Source organism: Musa acuminata, chromosome BXJ2-4 (genome assembly GCF_036884655.1).
Source record: "Musa acuminata AAA Group cultivar baxijiao chromosome BXJ2-4, Cavendish_Baxijiao_AAA, whole genome shotgun sequence".
Taxonomy (NCBI): domain Eukaryota; kingdom Viridiplantae; phylum Streptophyta; class Magnoliopsida; order Zingiberales; family Musaceae; genus Musa; species Musa acuminata.
The window spans coordinates 29,462,091-29,478,401 of NC_088341.1; the positions used below are offsets into that span (position 1 = coordinate 29,462,091).

At 38.2% G+C, this 16,311-nt stretch overlaps 1 protein-coding gene, 1 long non-coding RNA gene and 1 other non-coding gene across 6 annotated transcripts; all 3 read left to right on the forward strand.

Moving 5' to 3' along the window:
* The first annotated feature begins 841 nt into the window (after positions 1 to 841).
* LOC103982014 (uncharacterized) lies at positions 842 to 2,382 on the forward strand. The gene is made up of 2 exons (XR_001977486.2): positions 842 to 1,055; positions 1,336 to 2,382. It is a non-coding gene; the product is annotated as an uncharacterized LOC103982014 (long non-coding RNA).
* On the forward strand, positions 2,043 to 2,149 carry LOC135611425 (small nucleolar RNA snoR99). The gene has a single exon (XR_010486567.1). It is a non-coding gene; the product is annotated as a small nucleolar RNA snoR99 (small nucleolar RNA).
* A 6,588-nt stretch (positions 2,383 to 8,970) lies between the features above and the next one.
* LOC135610222 (probable serine/threonine-protein kinase WNK4) lies at positions 8,971 to 15,958 on the forward strand. Of its 4 annotated transcripts, none has more exons than XM_065104462.1 (8): positions 8,971 to 9,882; positions 11,135 to 11,172; positions 11,286 to 11,513; positions 13,073 to 13,308; positions 13,511 to 13,668; positions 13,776 to 14,112; positions 14,550 to 14,894; positions 15,287 to 15,958. In XM_065104462.1, the coding sequence occupies exons 1-8, from the start codon at positions 9,787 to 9,789 to the stop codon at positions 15,769 to 15,771; spliced, it is 1,923 nt and encodes a 640-aa protein (XP_064960534.1). In that variant the 5' UTR covers positions 8,971 to 9,786; the 3' UTR covers positions 15,772 to 15,958. The 4 variants fall into 4 exon arrangements, with proteins under 4 accessions (XP_064960534.1, XP_064960536.1, XP_064960537.1 ...); XM_065104465.1 differs by having other exon boundaries at positions 8,972 to 9,882; positions 11,057 to 11,172; XM_065104463.1 differs by having other exon boundaries at positions 8,972 to 9,882; positions 13,085 to 13,308.
* Positions 15,959 to 16,311: the final 353 nt, after the last annotated feature.

The following is a 16,311-nucleotide window of genomic DNA, read 5'->3' on the forward strand; positions in this document are numbered from 1 at the left end:
TTATCTATTTTATTTAATTTATTTTAATTTTATTAAAATATGATGTTTCCAGAAAATGTTTTTTTTGATATATTAGCTTCTAAATAGGCAGAAAATATATCCTGAATATTTGGTCTAAAAACCCACTTCCTTAAAAAGCTACTTTTTCATTTTAAAAAATTTGCCTCTTTGCAAAAGTTCTTAGAAATGGGATGTTATATGGGAATTTGTCGAAGGAGATTACTATCTTTAATCCTCTATTTGTTATTTTATAATTTTTAAATTTTAATTTTTAATTTTTTTAAATTATTATTTTATAAATAAATATAAATATAATTTTTTTCCTTCTAATCTTTTTTTCTCCTCAAAGACAACCTGAAGCGACGAGAACGAGCAACTTTGGCAATAAATAGAGAGAGGTGACAAACAACATCGATATCATATCAAGGATAAAATAAAAAAGTTATGAGAAAGAAAAAAAATTGGTAACACTAGAATTAAAATAATAAAATAATATTTTATTATCTTTTAAAAATTATTAATAGTAAGGAATGTTTAATAGGAAAATGCGGGCTGTGAATAGTATTTTTCACAAAACTAAGAGTTTTTTTTCGAAATTTGCCCAAATTTAATTTAAAATGACATTTATAACCCTCCAAAACTTCTGGTCCGTTAAAAAAAATCTGGGACTTGTGTTCATCATGCACGTGAGTCGCAGGTACCTCTGGAATCATCGACGTGTCAGTCTCCTTGTCGTTTGATGGAGGCCGACGGCACAAGATGACTTTGTCTGCAAGGCCCGTGCTAGAATTTTGCATATATGATATTGTTTACCTCTCTATAAGTAGGCTGGTGCAGCGACTACACCAAACCCTAAGGTGGGTAGTTTTCTACCTCGCCGCCGTATCTCTCTAGTCTTCGCATCGCCTCGGTTTCTTTGTCCTCCTCTTCAAATTAGGTTACGTTCTATTTGCAAGCGGCGACACCGTTTGTGGAAGAGACAGGTCTTCTTTCGAGTCGCGGCGAATGCTGCCCGCTCTGCAGGATGGTTCGCCATCTTCAATGAATCGCAACAGGTGTCTTTCTGTTCCTACTTTAATGAAATGCAATGGAGCCGTGGCCCTTTCTCAACTTCTTGCTTTATGCTCTCTAGGTGTTTGATTATCGGTTTTATGATCCACTTGTGTGCCTGATTGCATGCTATATATAAATCCTTTTTTCTCTTTTCTTCTTCTGCCTAATTTTCCCAATTAATATGTCTTTCTGTTGATGAATGATACTAATAACATAAGGCCATCCAAACGAATCGAATTACAGTCGAATATTATCTAAGGCAAACCATTGCAAATTGTGCAGAGAGAAGCTCAAATGAAAACAGGGTGATGCTTTAGAAAGAATTTTCTAGTCATTCCTAGAGCACACTTCACACATAGACGTAGAATCCTTCTTTGGTAGGACTACTTTTGAACTGAATGTCTAATGGTCTGTGAGTTAGGATGTTCAATTTCTTAACCATTTCTGGCTGATAACATTTGTTTGGCAAACTAACGATTCCAAGAGCTTACATGGCATATCAAGAGACCTATTCTTTGAAGAACATGGGACAGGGTCTCTCGATGTGATGAGCATGTGCAAAAAATTCCCGGCACTCGCTTTTCAAAGGCGTTACATCCATGGTATATTTGACTTTACAATGGATGTGTCAACGAAAGCGTAAATTAATATGTTTTACTGGCACACGCAGGACTACATGAACAGAAGCAGGCTGGATGTGGTTACTAAGTTCCTGCTTGTGGATATTTACTATATTTTGTGAAGCTTAACACTTTGTATCCGACATTGTTAATTTATTTCTGGATGATGAGAAGTAGATGCACTTCTATTAATTTCAGCTGGTTTAGGACATAATACGTGTTAGTTTCCTGTTCTCAGTTTTTTTGTGAGGCAAGGTCTATTTTAAGTTTTAAGTTTTCTATTTGGCTGTCATTGGTATTTGAGGTTGTTGTTACAGCATTTCTTTAGATGTTGTGGGACTTGACGTCTGCCCCCATTGGTGTTTATTTGTACCATTGGGATGAATCGGTGGTCCCTGACATGAAATTATCATCATCTTCACTTTGTCAGCTAATCTAGTTTTTTCCTTTAGCTGATCATTAATGATGAAATATTTCATATATACCAAAACTGAAATAGATAGTGTGGGTTGATTGACTTCATGAACTGTTATGCATGAGGCATAAGACTGTCTCATTGAGATTTATGCCAATTTACTTTAAAAGATCCTTCATGTAAGTTTTAAGAATGTAATTGGATTTAAGCATGGAGATTTTACAAGTTATATTTTCTAGGCTTTGAGGAATATTGTGGTTGTCCAAAAGAGAATAAACGTAACTTTCAGATCAAGTTCAATGATTCCACTGTGTGCAAGGTCATAAATGGTTGTCGAATATGTGTTGTTAATTGTCATTTTATTTTATGATAACGGGGAGATTGAAGTTTTGCCAACCATATGGCTTCTTGCTCTACTTATGCTTTCGGTCTTATTGCAAACAAGATTGCGTTGCTCTTTCCTTTTCATGCTGCCTCGGCTTTTGACCAACCATTTGTGAAGAGTGCTTTCAAAGAGTTCAGTCTCCAAAGCATCGTTAGGGAACGACTCTCTCAACTTCCCACAATTATATGTATATGATTTGGAGTAGAACTGATACTAATATTAATTTTTGTGCTTCACTTGTAGATTCCTTTTCCACCATGAAAAGTATTATTTTAGTCTTTGAGATCCCACTTGCACTCTTACCTTATGCTGATGATGCTACTTTGGATCATAAAAGATTCGCCTGTCCAATGGTAGAAAATGGGATCTAGTTCTATTTGTACATTGATGGTGGTGCACATTTCTGTTGTACTGCATTGACACAGTGCTGCGGTGAATGATGATTGATACAAAAATATTGTACCTGTATTTAAGGCTTTTCTTTTGGGGGGATATAAAACGAGCAAAGAGTTTGATGTGATATAGACAAGGAATAGTGCACTGTTGGAGAAATATAGGATGAGCAAGGAGTGCTGCGTTTTGTTTGGCACCAAGAGGGTGGTGCAGGGTAAAATTAGATGAGGTGCACACCTCAGTAAGTAGGTTCAGGGCTTTGAGTGTGCCGTGTGTATTGGTGATTATTTGAAGGAACACGAATAAACTGTGGTTTAATAAATCAATTGTTAACCGCCGTTCTTATCTGTGTGTTAGTTTACCTTTATTTGTCAGTCTTAAGAGTTTAATTAATCCTAATTTCTAAGGTAGGATTTGTTGACTTGTTCATTTCTCTAGGACCTCTGGTTGACAAATAATGCTGTGGTTTATTTGGATTAACGTGTCCTCCAGTTTTATTTTCATCGGTCGAAGTTGGATATGAAATAGTCATATCTCTTTCCTGCGACAACACATTTTTGGGTTGGATTTTATTTTTAAATATGAGTAGTTGATATTCCGCCCAGTTTGGAGTTTGGTGACTGCTTGCTGGAGTCAATTAGCAAGCGATTTGCTGTCCAATTTGGGAACTTGATTCTAGCACTTAGGTATTGATCAATCTAGGGCAACAATAACTCCCAAAATTGGGGCCCTTCTTCATCATCCATTCCTCCTAATCAAAATGCAAATTAGCATGGTATCAAGTGTTGTACTGTTTTAGCACCCTCCCCTCGATATGAAAATTATGTACTATATATATCATGAGGATTTAGTCTTCTATGATGATTGTGTTTTTTACATTTAAGGTTTTTGAGGATGAGACAAATAGAGGGGAGGAATTTTGAAGATATTTGTTGGGTCCCGATCACCCTTTCATGTTGTCAAGAAGAAACTAGTTGGGTTACTTGTGGTGTTTTCAATGGAAGCAGAAATTTTTATTTTCAGATTCAGCAGCCAAGATGATTTTCTTATAGTGATGAAATCTTGCCCTTGGTACATACATAATAGACTATTTATTTTCCGTCATTGGGATCATGAGGTTCAATTAGAAAAAAATTTGATTTCTTTGCTATCCCTCTCTGGGTGGAACTCTATAACATGCCTTCTGTGAACCTTTGAGTTCTATAGTGAGTAGAATCGACAAACCCCTATTCATGGACAAACCAATAAGTAGAAGAGAGTGTATTGGTTTTGTTGAAGTTTGTGTTGAAGTTTCTGCATGCAAGTAATTATCAGATACTATTCAGATTTCTTTTAATGTCACGACTACACTATCAAGGTTGAATATGATTGGAAGCATGCTAGATGCTCCTTATGCAATATCATCAGTCATGCAACCAGAAACTACTCTAAAGCTACTACAAAAATCATGTGGGTTCCAAAACAACATCTTGAAAACAAAACAAAGCTTACCTTAATTGTATGAAAATTTCCATCCAGTGAACTCATTAGACCCACTCTAAGAGAACAATCGCATGAAGTTTGCACTGACGTGCCTCAGAGTTTTACCTTTATTAATTTATAATTGAGTGTTGAAAGAAAATGAGCCTCTAGAGATTGGTTGACACTACTGGGATGGGCTCTTCTACTACTCCATTATGATTAATATCGACATGTGGAATGTTTGGGATCTCAATGCCTCTTCTAAATATGCTGCTGTAATGTCTTCTTGTGGAATGACACATTTATACTAACTCAGTACTTATATGCTCGCATTTGGTGCTTATGAAATTCTTGTATTGTTGATCCAGTAGTTTACTCCTTGATTGATCAAGTCATTTTTGGCACAGTGCATTTCAAGTTCTTGGGCAAATCTTCTAATTTATCGATTATATATGGCATTTATATTCATGCTGATATATATCATTTTTGGATGGATCTTGTTGATTTCTGGCAATTTTGCACGAGGTCTTAAATTGTTCTAGGTGATTTTAATATAGTTTTCTTCCCCCATAAAAAGTTTGGAGGCCAACTTATAAGCTCTTTGACCTTTACTTAAATTTCAGATTATTTACATGAGCTCTCTTTATCATATCTAAAAGGGATGAGGTATCATTTTACATAATCTACTCCTCTTTGGGAGTTTGAAATTATGGTTAATACTGATCGGTACTTACACTTTGTGGATTCGGAAGCATTATTTTTGTCACCTGACATTTCTAATTATTCTATGAATTTTTTCGGGGTCAGCAACTCCCCCAAGAGGAACAAGAGTTTTAAATTCTTCAACTATTGCTCTAACTATCCTAATTTCCATAAAATTATTATAGACGTTTAGTTTGCTCCTATTCTCATATAAAAGATAAAAGGGGTCAATGTTAGATTGAAGAAATGGTCACGTCAAGTTGTAAAATATGGTTCTACTATCCTATCATTTGTTAGAGAGGAATTAAGTAATGTTCAAAACTCTTATCTTTGTTGCTCCTTCTAATGAGGCTCTTCATTCGAAGGAGCAGCAACTTAGATTTGAACTCCAATCTTTACTAGATGATGAAGAATCTGCTTTAAGACAAAAGTTTAAGAGTCTTATGATTTTCTTTGTGTGACTCTAATAATGCTTAAGTGGGCTATAATTAAGTTATTATTTGGGTTCAACATAGGCCCTTATAAACTAGGTTATTTGAGTTAGTTTTTAGGCTATTTTAAGTTTTTACTAGGCTTGGCAACCCAATCTAGATGATAGTACCATCCAACCTTAGCAATGGTACCATCTAGATTGATGGTAGTACTTTTTGATATATTTAGAATAGCTTAAGTGACATCTTGTTTGATAGTCGTACTATGGATTGGCGGTAGTATCATCAATATTCATATTTTTGGATGATTTTTTTTAAAAAATTATAATTGATATTCATTCGTTAGCAAGATCAAGTAGTAGTAAAACCTAATGGCCTTGTGAAAAATGAGATTGAGAGTGGACGATGATGTTCGAATTACTATAAATTAATTTGTTTTTTACTCGTGTTTATTTACTCGCGTCAATTAGATTTTATATACTTGCATCTTTATTTTTTTATTTATATCATTGTTTAAAATTTACAGAAAGCACTAATACACCTCCCCCTTAGTGTCACTACCGATCCTAATATTTATAACCCAAAAGCTCCCAAAAAAAATAGCTTTCATATACTTGCATCTTTATTTGATCTTAATATCATTGTTTAAAATTTACAGAAACACTAATACACCTCCCTCTTAGTAATGGATAAAATTAGTAACCTTGGTCTAAAGGAATTGAGAGAGTCACTATCAATCCTAATATTAATAGCCCAAAAGCTCCAAAAACATAGAGAAAATTAATTAGTAACCTTGGTCTAAAGGAATCGAGCAACGATGAACCTAGCTCTGATTTACAATCATCAATTAGATCAATTTGGATCTAGATACATGGATCTAATAAAGTTCCACAATGATCAATGCTAGATCCACTAGGATCATGTCAAGATCCAAATGAATTCAAGCTAGATGTGTGAAAATCATGCCTATTTATGATAATTAAGTGCTAATGAAATGCTTATTAGGCTTTAATTATGATTATTCTTCATAATCATGCAAAAATAAACCTCTGGTTAGCCATTAAACATGGTAAAATGACCTTTTAAATTATGCAAGAAGCTAAAACATGCTAGAGTGAACTCATTATTCTTAATTACCTCTAATTAGCCTTAATTATGATTAATTTTCTAATCATACATAAATAAGCCGCTCATAAACCATTAAACATGATTGATTAAGCCATTGATTCTTTAATAACTTCCTTATCACATCACACGAAAGCCCTCTAGGAATTGTCAATCATGGTTCACAAAGTCGATGAATGATATATATATTTCGATCGATCACTTTTATAGCCCTGCAAATAATACACTCTCGGTCATGATGATCCTGGAACACGATTTCTTCTTGGCCTTCACATGATAAACAGCTTGGATAACTTGGTCAACTGGTTGGATGGATAGCTTGGCCATAGCGGTAATAAGTTACTTGTCGTTGTGTAATATGCCCAGCTTAATTTAAAATGTCGAGGATTCTGAGAGGTAATTTTAATCGAATACGCACATACATGTAAGATAGTTTCCAGATCGACAGACCGAACCATACAAGTGATTTGACTCACATTTCGATGTAACACAAGTTGACACTTGTTTAGTGAATTATTGGTTGCGAGTCCGTGTCAGTGCAAATATGATACTATCAATCATGGCATCTTAAATAATCAGCATCCCGATGTTACATTTTTGCCAATTGGAAGATGTCAGACCGATTAATGCGAACCACTCTGATATATATATACATATTTTCTTTTCAATCTCAGACGTATACCCATCTCTCTACTACGAACGACTGTATCTATTAATCTTGCAATAGGTTTTTTTTAGTTTGATACGCATGGTAGCGAGACTACGTTGCTACATTAGGGAACTACTCTTGGCTTGCGTAAGCGTACTGATCATATTATCATTAACGTGACGTCTAAAATTAAATTATTGCCTCACACACGTCCTTCCCCCAGTGGTGTACGCCAGAGTTGGTCCACCCAAACAATGATGGGCGATGCTTCCCTTTCTTGCTTTCTATCTTTCTCTTCTGAAAAGTTGGAGGACTTGATTGATGTGGTCCATCCAACCCAATCTGATCGTGGAGAATACATTCAGGTCACTAGTTTGTGTCCGTTCCACATCGTTCACCTCTGTTGCTCTCTCTGTGTCCATCACTTGTGCGCTTGTGTGGCTCTGCTCGCGCGAGGGGACTGCACTGGGAATAATTGGGATTGGAATGCGAGCAAGTCACTTCCGTCTCTCCCATCCTCATCACGCGTTTGGCCCACCAAATTCGAAAGCCAAACTCTAGGCAGATACGTTTTCTTTTGGGAGATACAGAGAGTGAGAGGGAAAAAGAAGAAGATAGCACGCAGATATGCTACGCTATGCGATGGCATTTCGGTGGCTGTTGCTGCTTCCTCTCTTTCCTGTCTTTTACAATATTTATCCACCAAAAAATGGAATAAACTTCAAATCCCCGTCTTCTTCCCCGTTCCAATGCAAACACAAGAGCCCAAAAGAAAGAGAAACAATAAAGTCAACTTATTATCTTCCATAGTTAGTTCCGGATTAGGAGGTCCAGGTTTCAACTCTGGTTCATTCGCTTGCTTACTTAGAGAAACATCAAGGGTTGACCACTCTACATCTCCTCTGAGAAGACAAGTGGTCGCCCCCACCAACACCGAGCGACGGTGGGGCCAAGGGCACTCCATTATTGCTGAATTATGTCTGCACGTCATATATATATATGTGTGTCTTGTCTTTGCGCCAAATAATGACAAGTGACAGGGCCAAGGCACGAGCAGTTGAAGAAGCGTGGCGTGGCATGGCATGTCAACCTCAGGAGGAGGAGAAGAGCAAGTGTCCTTTGCTTTCGGACCATGCTTGGTGGCATAACTAGAAAAACACCAAAAGTTGCACCGGGATAAGAAAAGAGAGGTCTTGTGGGTCCGACGGTGTTTGAGAGCTGTAGGATCCACAATCTATTAAAGAACGGAGGAGAGGAGTGTGTGTGATTTATGTGTTAACTGAAGTCCCGACCAAAGGGAGAGACAGAGAGAGAGGGAAGGAGTTACATCCAACCCAATAGGGAGGGCTTTTCCTGATAACCACAAGTTGACCTTTCTAAATCGATTGTTTAGATATTCGTTAGCATTAAGATAATAACCTAATCAAGTGGCGCAGAGTCGACCATCACGGAGACGCAAGTGGCCCCAATTACTTTCATCAGCTCATTGGCTGCCTTCTACCAAAGAAAGGACAAACGCGACGTGACAGCGAATGACCGAGGAAGAAGCTTATGTGCACCGATTGCCAAAGAATCACCATCTACAACCTGCTCCGTTTTGTAACGGCGGTCAGTAGTCGACGGCGTCGAGTTGGATTCGCTCCGTCTATCGGGCATAAAACAAGTCCGTAAAACTCATGGGGCCCAGCCGGAAATGCCGTCTTCCACCTTCCTATCTATACAGCCACGCCTCCATTTTCTCTTCCATCCCCCTCTTCCGTTGGTCTCCATCCTCTAGCTCGCTCTCTTCTCGATTTGGTATCCAACTCTCCGTTGCACCTCCCAAAACTTGAGAGATTTGCTTCTTCCTCCTCTACACAGAAGTTGATCTGGATCCGTAGGAGAAGTTTCAGACTTGTTCGCCTCTTTTGCTTCAAAAACAATGGTGGTGTCACAGCGTAGCAATAGATTCTTCAAGTTTAAAGATCCACGAGGCACTACAGCAGAAAGCACACACGCTCTCCAATCTTAGTCTCCTTGCGATCGACTGCCTACGTCCCAGATTACCCACATAGCAGGGCAAAAGGAGTCCCCCACATCACGAATAGGAGGCACCCACGCCCTCCATCACCACAATAACTACATAGCGCGCACACAAAAAGTTGCACATCGAATTCCTACAAGATAGAGCCAAGACGAAAAGGAGACTGACCTTGTCCATCCAAAACTCTTGGTGTCGATCAACCAATAGTAATTACCACCAATAACTTGTGGTTTATTTTCAACACCAATGGTTGGAAGGTACCGTCACGACTTCTCACGTGCATTCGGCGGTGACATGAATATGGCCTGGATCATGCTGCGAATCGACTACTCGAGGCTCTTCTGGCAGCTCTTCGGCGTATTCTCCTACGAGAACCATGAAGGAAAGCCTCGGATCTAGCAGTCCCTCAACCTCGTCCTTCAGGGCTCTCCATACTTCTTCCAGCTGAGATTGCAGTCGATCCATCCCAGCGTTCTTTCTTTTCTCATCATCATCATCATCATCATCATCTTCTTCTTCTTGTTTGTTAATGAGGCCGCCGGTCATGCCTGAGAAAGGGCGTGCGGAGCGGATTGCCGTGGGGAACGGGTTCGTAGAGACCGATCCGACTGGTCGCTATGGTCGTGTAAGTTATCGCCATGATCAAATGCCTAGATTTATTTTTTGTCTTTTCTTTGTTTGATAAGATGCTTCGTCATTTGAGATATGTTATCAAGTAAGTCGATTGCACTCCATTTGATGAAGTACTACATATATATATATATATATATATATATATATATATATATATATATATATATATAGATAGATAGAATCTACCCTCTTTTCTTTCTCTCTTTCAATTAAGGTCCATGCTATTGTAAACCATTAAGGAATAGGAAAATAGAATGCTTTGATATTTAGTTGTTTACGTATCATCAGATACTTTCTTCTCCTGCAATTGCTTTATACTCTATAATATGTTTTTGTGTCCGTTCACGAAGTACGATGTTTCGGTTTCTTGGTATCTTGTAGTTAATGTGCTATTCACAAAGTTGCTACTTTTGTTTGCAATACCTCAAATCCCGAGTGAGGCTTAAGTTAGATTTTGCTGTTGTTTACAGCTGACCAACATCTTCATCCAAAAGAATGGCAATATGATACTATCGTTACTAGGAAGTACGGTGAAGGTTAGGATGGTATATCCAGATCTAGATTCCCAAGTGCCAAGTACTTGGATCAAAGAAGTCGAGAGACCTAAGCTGACACAGACCAATCCAATTATAAATATTACGGGCATCATTGTTAGCTCGGAAAGCGTTGAGCTTTTTGGGATTACGATCATAAAGTAATCCAAAATGATAGGACCCATATCAGGAACATGTTGAGCTGCTAGGCTTTATGACTAGACCTTCATTTTAACTTTGTAAGAATAACTGAACAAGTGGAGAGATCGAGAAAGGTTAAGTGGGAAAAGACACCAGGCTAGCTAATACCCAAGTGTAATGCATTTGAGACAATAAATAAATTCATTCTCATCTTTTACATGGCGACGACATAGCTGGGCTGGTATTTTGATGCTTTCCAACATCATATTGCAGTAACGTAGATGTCGTAAATGGGATTCTTGTGAAACTGTTACGGGTAGATCAGATGCACATCAAATTATTTCCGGATGTTACTGAGGTTATTTTTGAATCTTTTGGTTCAATGCAAGAACTTGTTTGTCTGATGATCCAATCAATTTTACAGTTTTTTGCTTTCACTTTTAACTTTTATATAAACAAAAGAATTTATTCCATTCTCTCCCTTAACTTTAGTTTCCAGAAAAAGAAAAACGAGTCTTCGAAATCAAAATCTGAAAACCCTCATGTCTCTTATATATACATGCATTGCAGTTTGATCTAGTGCTCGGAAGAGGTGCTGTGAAAATAGTGTATCCTTGAAGCAAACCTTGTCGATTAAGATAGCACAATATCTTATTTAAAGTGCAACAAATAATTAGATCGCGTGACATGAGTAGTTAATTCCTTGATCGAGGACTGGCAGCTACAGGGCATTTGATGAGCTAAATGGTACGGAGGTGGCATGGAACCAAGCTAAGCTCAGCGAGGTGATACGGTCACCTGAGGCACTGCAGCGCCTGTACTCGGAGGTCCACCTCCTCAGCTCCCTCTGCCATGAATCCATCATCAAATTCCATGCTTCGTGGATTGATGCAGCAAATAGGACTTTCAACTTCATCACCGAGATGTTCACATCTGGCACGCTCCGAGAGTATGGCTTCTGAAACCCAATATTCTGCTATCTTCACGTCAGTAGGGCCGACTTATTTGTCTTGGACTTTTGTTGTTTTGATAGCTTCAAGTCAGAATGAATATTTGCGTTGAACTTATCGGATATCGATCTCAGTGCCTAGTAATATGTAACATCATCTAGGAAGAAGCTAGTTCAGATATCTAAAAGCTTGACCTTAGTGATGAAGGGTAGAAGATGGGCTGTCTACATAAGACCACTCTGAGCCGAGCTTCGTCACCTCCTTATTTTGAACATAAATTCATGGATTGCAACAATTGCTGAGGGTAGTGTCTAATAAGTTAGTTAATGTCTTTTCTTTTCTTTTTTTCAATTTGTTTGAGAGTTTCAAATTAGTGAGATTGCTTTTTATTTATTTTTATTTATATTTACTTCCCGTAAACATTAATTCACCGATCAAAGATATTAAACTGTTTTATATTTTTCATCGCCTCTCACATGCACAATCTTGATTAAGAGAGACATGATTTCACCTAAGAATTTTCTCTATCCAAAAAGTGTTTTTTTAAAAAAATATTTTAGAATTAAGGGTGGGGGTGACTCGAGAATCACCAATGTTCTATAGGTCGAAAATTTTATAAGTCATTAAAATTTCATAACACATTTGATATGATCCATGTGTCCAATAGTGATTTTAATAATATTATTGTCATTACGATGATATGGAGTTATATGATAGTTAGTAGTAAAAAAAAATTGTTTACTAGTCACAAATGAGGGGGTTATTAAAATTATTTTATATTTATTTTATGATGGATAAATGCAAAAAGAGAAAGACATTAAGTATTTCTTGAAATGAAATGAATTGTGGTCCCTTATCTAATTTATATATAGGTTATGACTATTTAACACATGCATTCTTAAAGTTTCACAAAATATAGATTAAAAAATAATAATTATTTATGGGGACATCAATCTAAGGAATCTGTGTATAACCAAAGGTTTTTTTCTGTTAGTTTGGCAAGTCCCACATAATCAAGAAAATCAAGCTTGTTATTTCCTATTGTAACTATAAATAAAGGTCTAGTCTTTGAAGTCAGATACACCACAAGAAAATCTAATTGTTTACTTTGGACTTTTCTTGTTTAGTAGTTTAAGTATTTTATGACCTAGAAACATCTTCCTAAAGCATTTATAATTATCCCTTTTATAATAGTGATTTGCTCTTCCTTTGGATCTACGGGTCAATTAATCGAATCACGTAAATATGATGTTCTTGTCTATTTTATTTTTCTATTTTATTATCTTTATTATATTATCAAATTACATTTTGGTAAATTTCTTAGGCCAGCTTTAATATTTTCTTATATAACCATGGCATATTCAATGCATGAATTATCTTTCTGATGGTGTTGGTTCAAAAAATGATGCTTCTGCTTCTACAATGGCATATTTATTATTATAAATGTAACATTTGTGATCGGGCTGACTGATTAGTGTTACATTTCATGTTCGTTCCTATTGTCTTTCTGAAATGCTTGCTTTAACGTAAGCAATGTGATAATTAAGTTAAATGAAAGAAATGGATTTAGGTACCGACAAAGATATCCACGAGTCCATATCAGGACTGTCAAAACCTGGGCCCGGCAGATACTTCAGGGGATCCTCTACTTGCACAGTCATGATCCGCCGGTGATACACAGAGACCTCAAGTGTGACAACATTTTTGTCAATGGCCACCTCGGGCAACTCAAGATTGGTGATCTCGGCCTGGCTGCCATGCTCCGGGAAGCCCACTGCGCGCACAGTGTCATAGGTATCCAACTATTCCCTCACCAGTTTCAATCCCTGACTTCGGCGACGATACACGTCTGTCTGCAAGTCTAGGCTTAATGGGGGGGATTCATAGAGTCCGATGCTTGCGGCTTAGTGTGTCTTGGTCGATTCATTAAATCAGATCGTTTGCTTGACTGGAATAACTTAATGGTCCCTAATGAGTACACCACTCTTTGCATCAGGAACGCCCGAGTTCATGGCGCCGGAAGTCTACGAAGAAGAATACAACGAGCTTGTTGATATATACTCCTTCGGCATGTGCGTGCTGGAGATGCTGACCTCTGAATACCCCTATAGCGAGTGCTCCAATCCAGCTCAGATTTATAAGAAAGTTACCTCAGTAAGAGCATAAGCAACTGGTATCTTAATGCCATGTTCATCCTATTCCTATCTCCTTTCCTCAAACTTCACTACCGAGCATTTTGAATTGACTTTTAATCTTACTAGGGGAAATTGCCTGATGCTTTCCATCGCATCCGAGACCCTCAAGCAAAGCGTTTCATCGGGAGGTGCCTAGAAACGGTCTCCAAGAGATCATCGGCTAAGGAGCTCCTTCACGATCCCTTTCTAGCGTTTGAAGATCGTCCTACTACTTCGCCAAGCTTAAAGAGTCCATCTCATGAGGTTAAGAACATCGTACATGGAGATTATGATCCCTCACAGGCGACAGATGGCCCCGGAGCCACCAGTCCTGTTGCGAAGCGTACTGACATGACGATTACCGGCAAGATGAATCCTGAGGACGATACTATCTTCCTCAAAGTGCAGATTTCTGATCGAGAAGGTACAGAACTTTTTGTTCATTCCTCACAAGTCGGTTCAAATCCACTCCAAGCTATGCACAATTTATTTAGGTCGGATCTTATAATGCTTTGAGCTTTGTTGTTGGTTGATTTTTATTGTATGAGTCATTAGTGATACACAGAATGGCATACAGTGGTAAACTAGTGGCATATATGTTCTCAACATACATACATACATACATAGTTCATTAGCAAGTATGCATGAAAGTTAGATGTGCTCCTAACCTGAATGTTCCAGGGATCAAAAGAACATATCTTTACTGTGTTATGAGCCAATCCACGAAAGACTAATTTGATCTTAAATAAAATTTCTTTAAGCTTGTGATCTCTTGCAGCCCTATATATATTCGTACGAGCATTATATAGAATTATGATAAATTTGTACTAGCGTGACGTTTTGCTACTTATTTTGCATCAGGTAAGATGAGCAACATATATTTTCCTTTCGACATCGTTGGCGACACATCAATAGATGTGGCCAATGAGATGGTAAAAGAGCTGGACTTAACAGATCGAGAAGCATCAGAGATAGCAGAGATGATAGCCCAGGAGATATCAAGGTTGGTGCCTGGTTGGAGGGAAGGTGCTCCCGAGGACTGTCATCATGTATACAACTATGTGGAAGATGACCAGGACGGAAGCAACCATCCTTTCTACTGCCTCTCCTCCCCTTCGTCCTCCCAAGGGTCAGAATTTGGGGGAAGCTCTTCTCAGGGGATCTTCTGCCAGCAGCACAATCCTCGCCAAGTAGACTGGCTTGGAGGTATGTAAGCATACCCACACTCTTGATTGATATATAATCGCGGGGTCATCTTATTTATAATGTGCTCATGTGAGGCCAGCTTTGGGTCGTCGTCTATGGACTTAAAGCGAGTTCAGCTCGAAAACGTGATATTTGAGTAAGATTGACTCAGTTCTAAATTGAAGGCCATTATCAGACCAAAAACTAATGATCATAATCTATACGAATGATCAGCATATATATATATATATATCTATGTGCATGTGTTGGAAATTTATCTTAGGCATAATGAAGGAATTTATTTCATTCTCTGCGACTATCGATCCAAGGAGTAGTTGACAAAAGAAAGAAAAGAGAAGTTGGTCCTTAACATTACTTTGCTAACTAGTAGATCGACTTTTGCTTTTGTGCAGATAGCCTGTTCCAAGATGATGACGACAAGAGCTCTGTTCATTCGAGTAAATATTCTGCTGTGAACTACACCTCAGGTGGTGAGCTAGAAAGCGATGGCAGCTTCCACCGAAAGGAACCGATGCCGCTGGTACCCAGCAGTAGCCGCTGCAAATGGACAAGGTTTTGTCCCGAGGACAGCTCCGCCGAGGATGACTACATAAGCCATAAACTCCACGAGAAGTGCAACATTTTGACAGAGGCCTCGCACGTTGGTGGAGGCAAGAGGCGTGTCGACAGCCGGCGGTTAATGAGGAACCAGTCGATGATGGACGTGCGAAGCCAGCTGCTGCACAAAGCTCTGGTGGAGGAGCTAAACAAGCGCATGTTTAAGACGGTTGGTGCGGTCGAGAACATAGGGTTCCAAGTGCCATATGATGGCCTCCGAGGAGTCTCTCGAGGAGACTATCGGAAGAAAAAGTATGGGCCTGAGCGGCAAAGATGTTGAAGGCTCTTCCCAGGGAAACCTCTCAGCCATGTTTCTGATGCTAATATATAATATGCATGTGACCTGGAGTTGTTGACCACGTGTGTAAAATTGTGAATATTTGTCATCCTACGTGTGTGCGCGCGTTATGTGACTAGCTATCTTGGTAGAATGCCTATGGCCAGATGGGCTACAGCTTTTTGATCGATATCTTACTCTGCCTCGAGCAAAGTGTTGTTTTTGACTTCTTACTTCTGATGAGAGATGATCTCAATGTTATTCAATAAGTTTAGTTGGTTTTAAAAATATTAATTAATTTAGTTGGTAAATATTTTGACAGTTAATCATAAATATTAATTATTCTTGCTTCCATCACGTACCCTTTCAAAATAAAAAAAATTAGCCAATCCTAATTCAAGAAGTTCAAAACACAATAGTCCACTTACATCAATCTTAGTTTTAATATGACTCAGATCAAAATAGCACTCACTCAAATAAGAGTAACCATCAAGGGGGTATGACAGCTCTATAAAAGGACTTAGGGCTCATCTCATCCTATAA

Bases quoted from the DNA above. Each gene is read 5' to 3' on its own strand.
- LOC135610222 (XM_065104462.1), top strand. From the start codon at position 9,787: ATGAGGCCGCCGGTCATGCCTGAGAAAGGGCGTGCGGAGCGGATTGCC. The intron at 13,669-13,775 runs GTAAGAGCATAA...TAATCTTACTAG, and splicing joins TTTATAAGAAAGTTACCTCA to GGGAAATTGCCTGATGCTTT. The intron at 14,113-14,549 runs GTACAGAACTTT...ATTTTGCATCAG, and splicing joins GCAGATTTCTGATCGAGAAG to GTAAGATGAGCAACATATAT.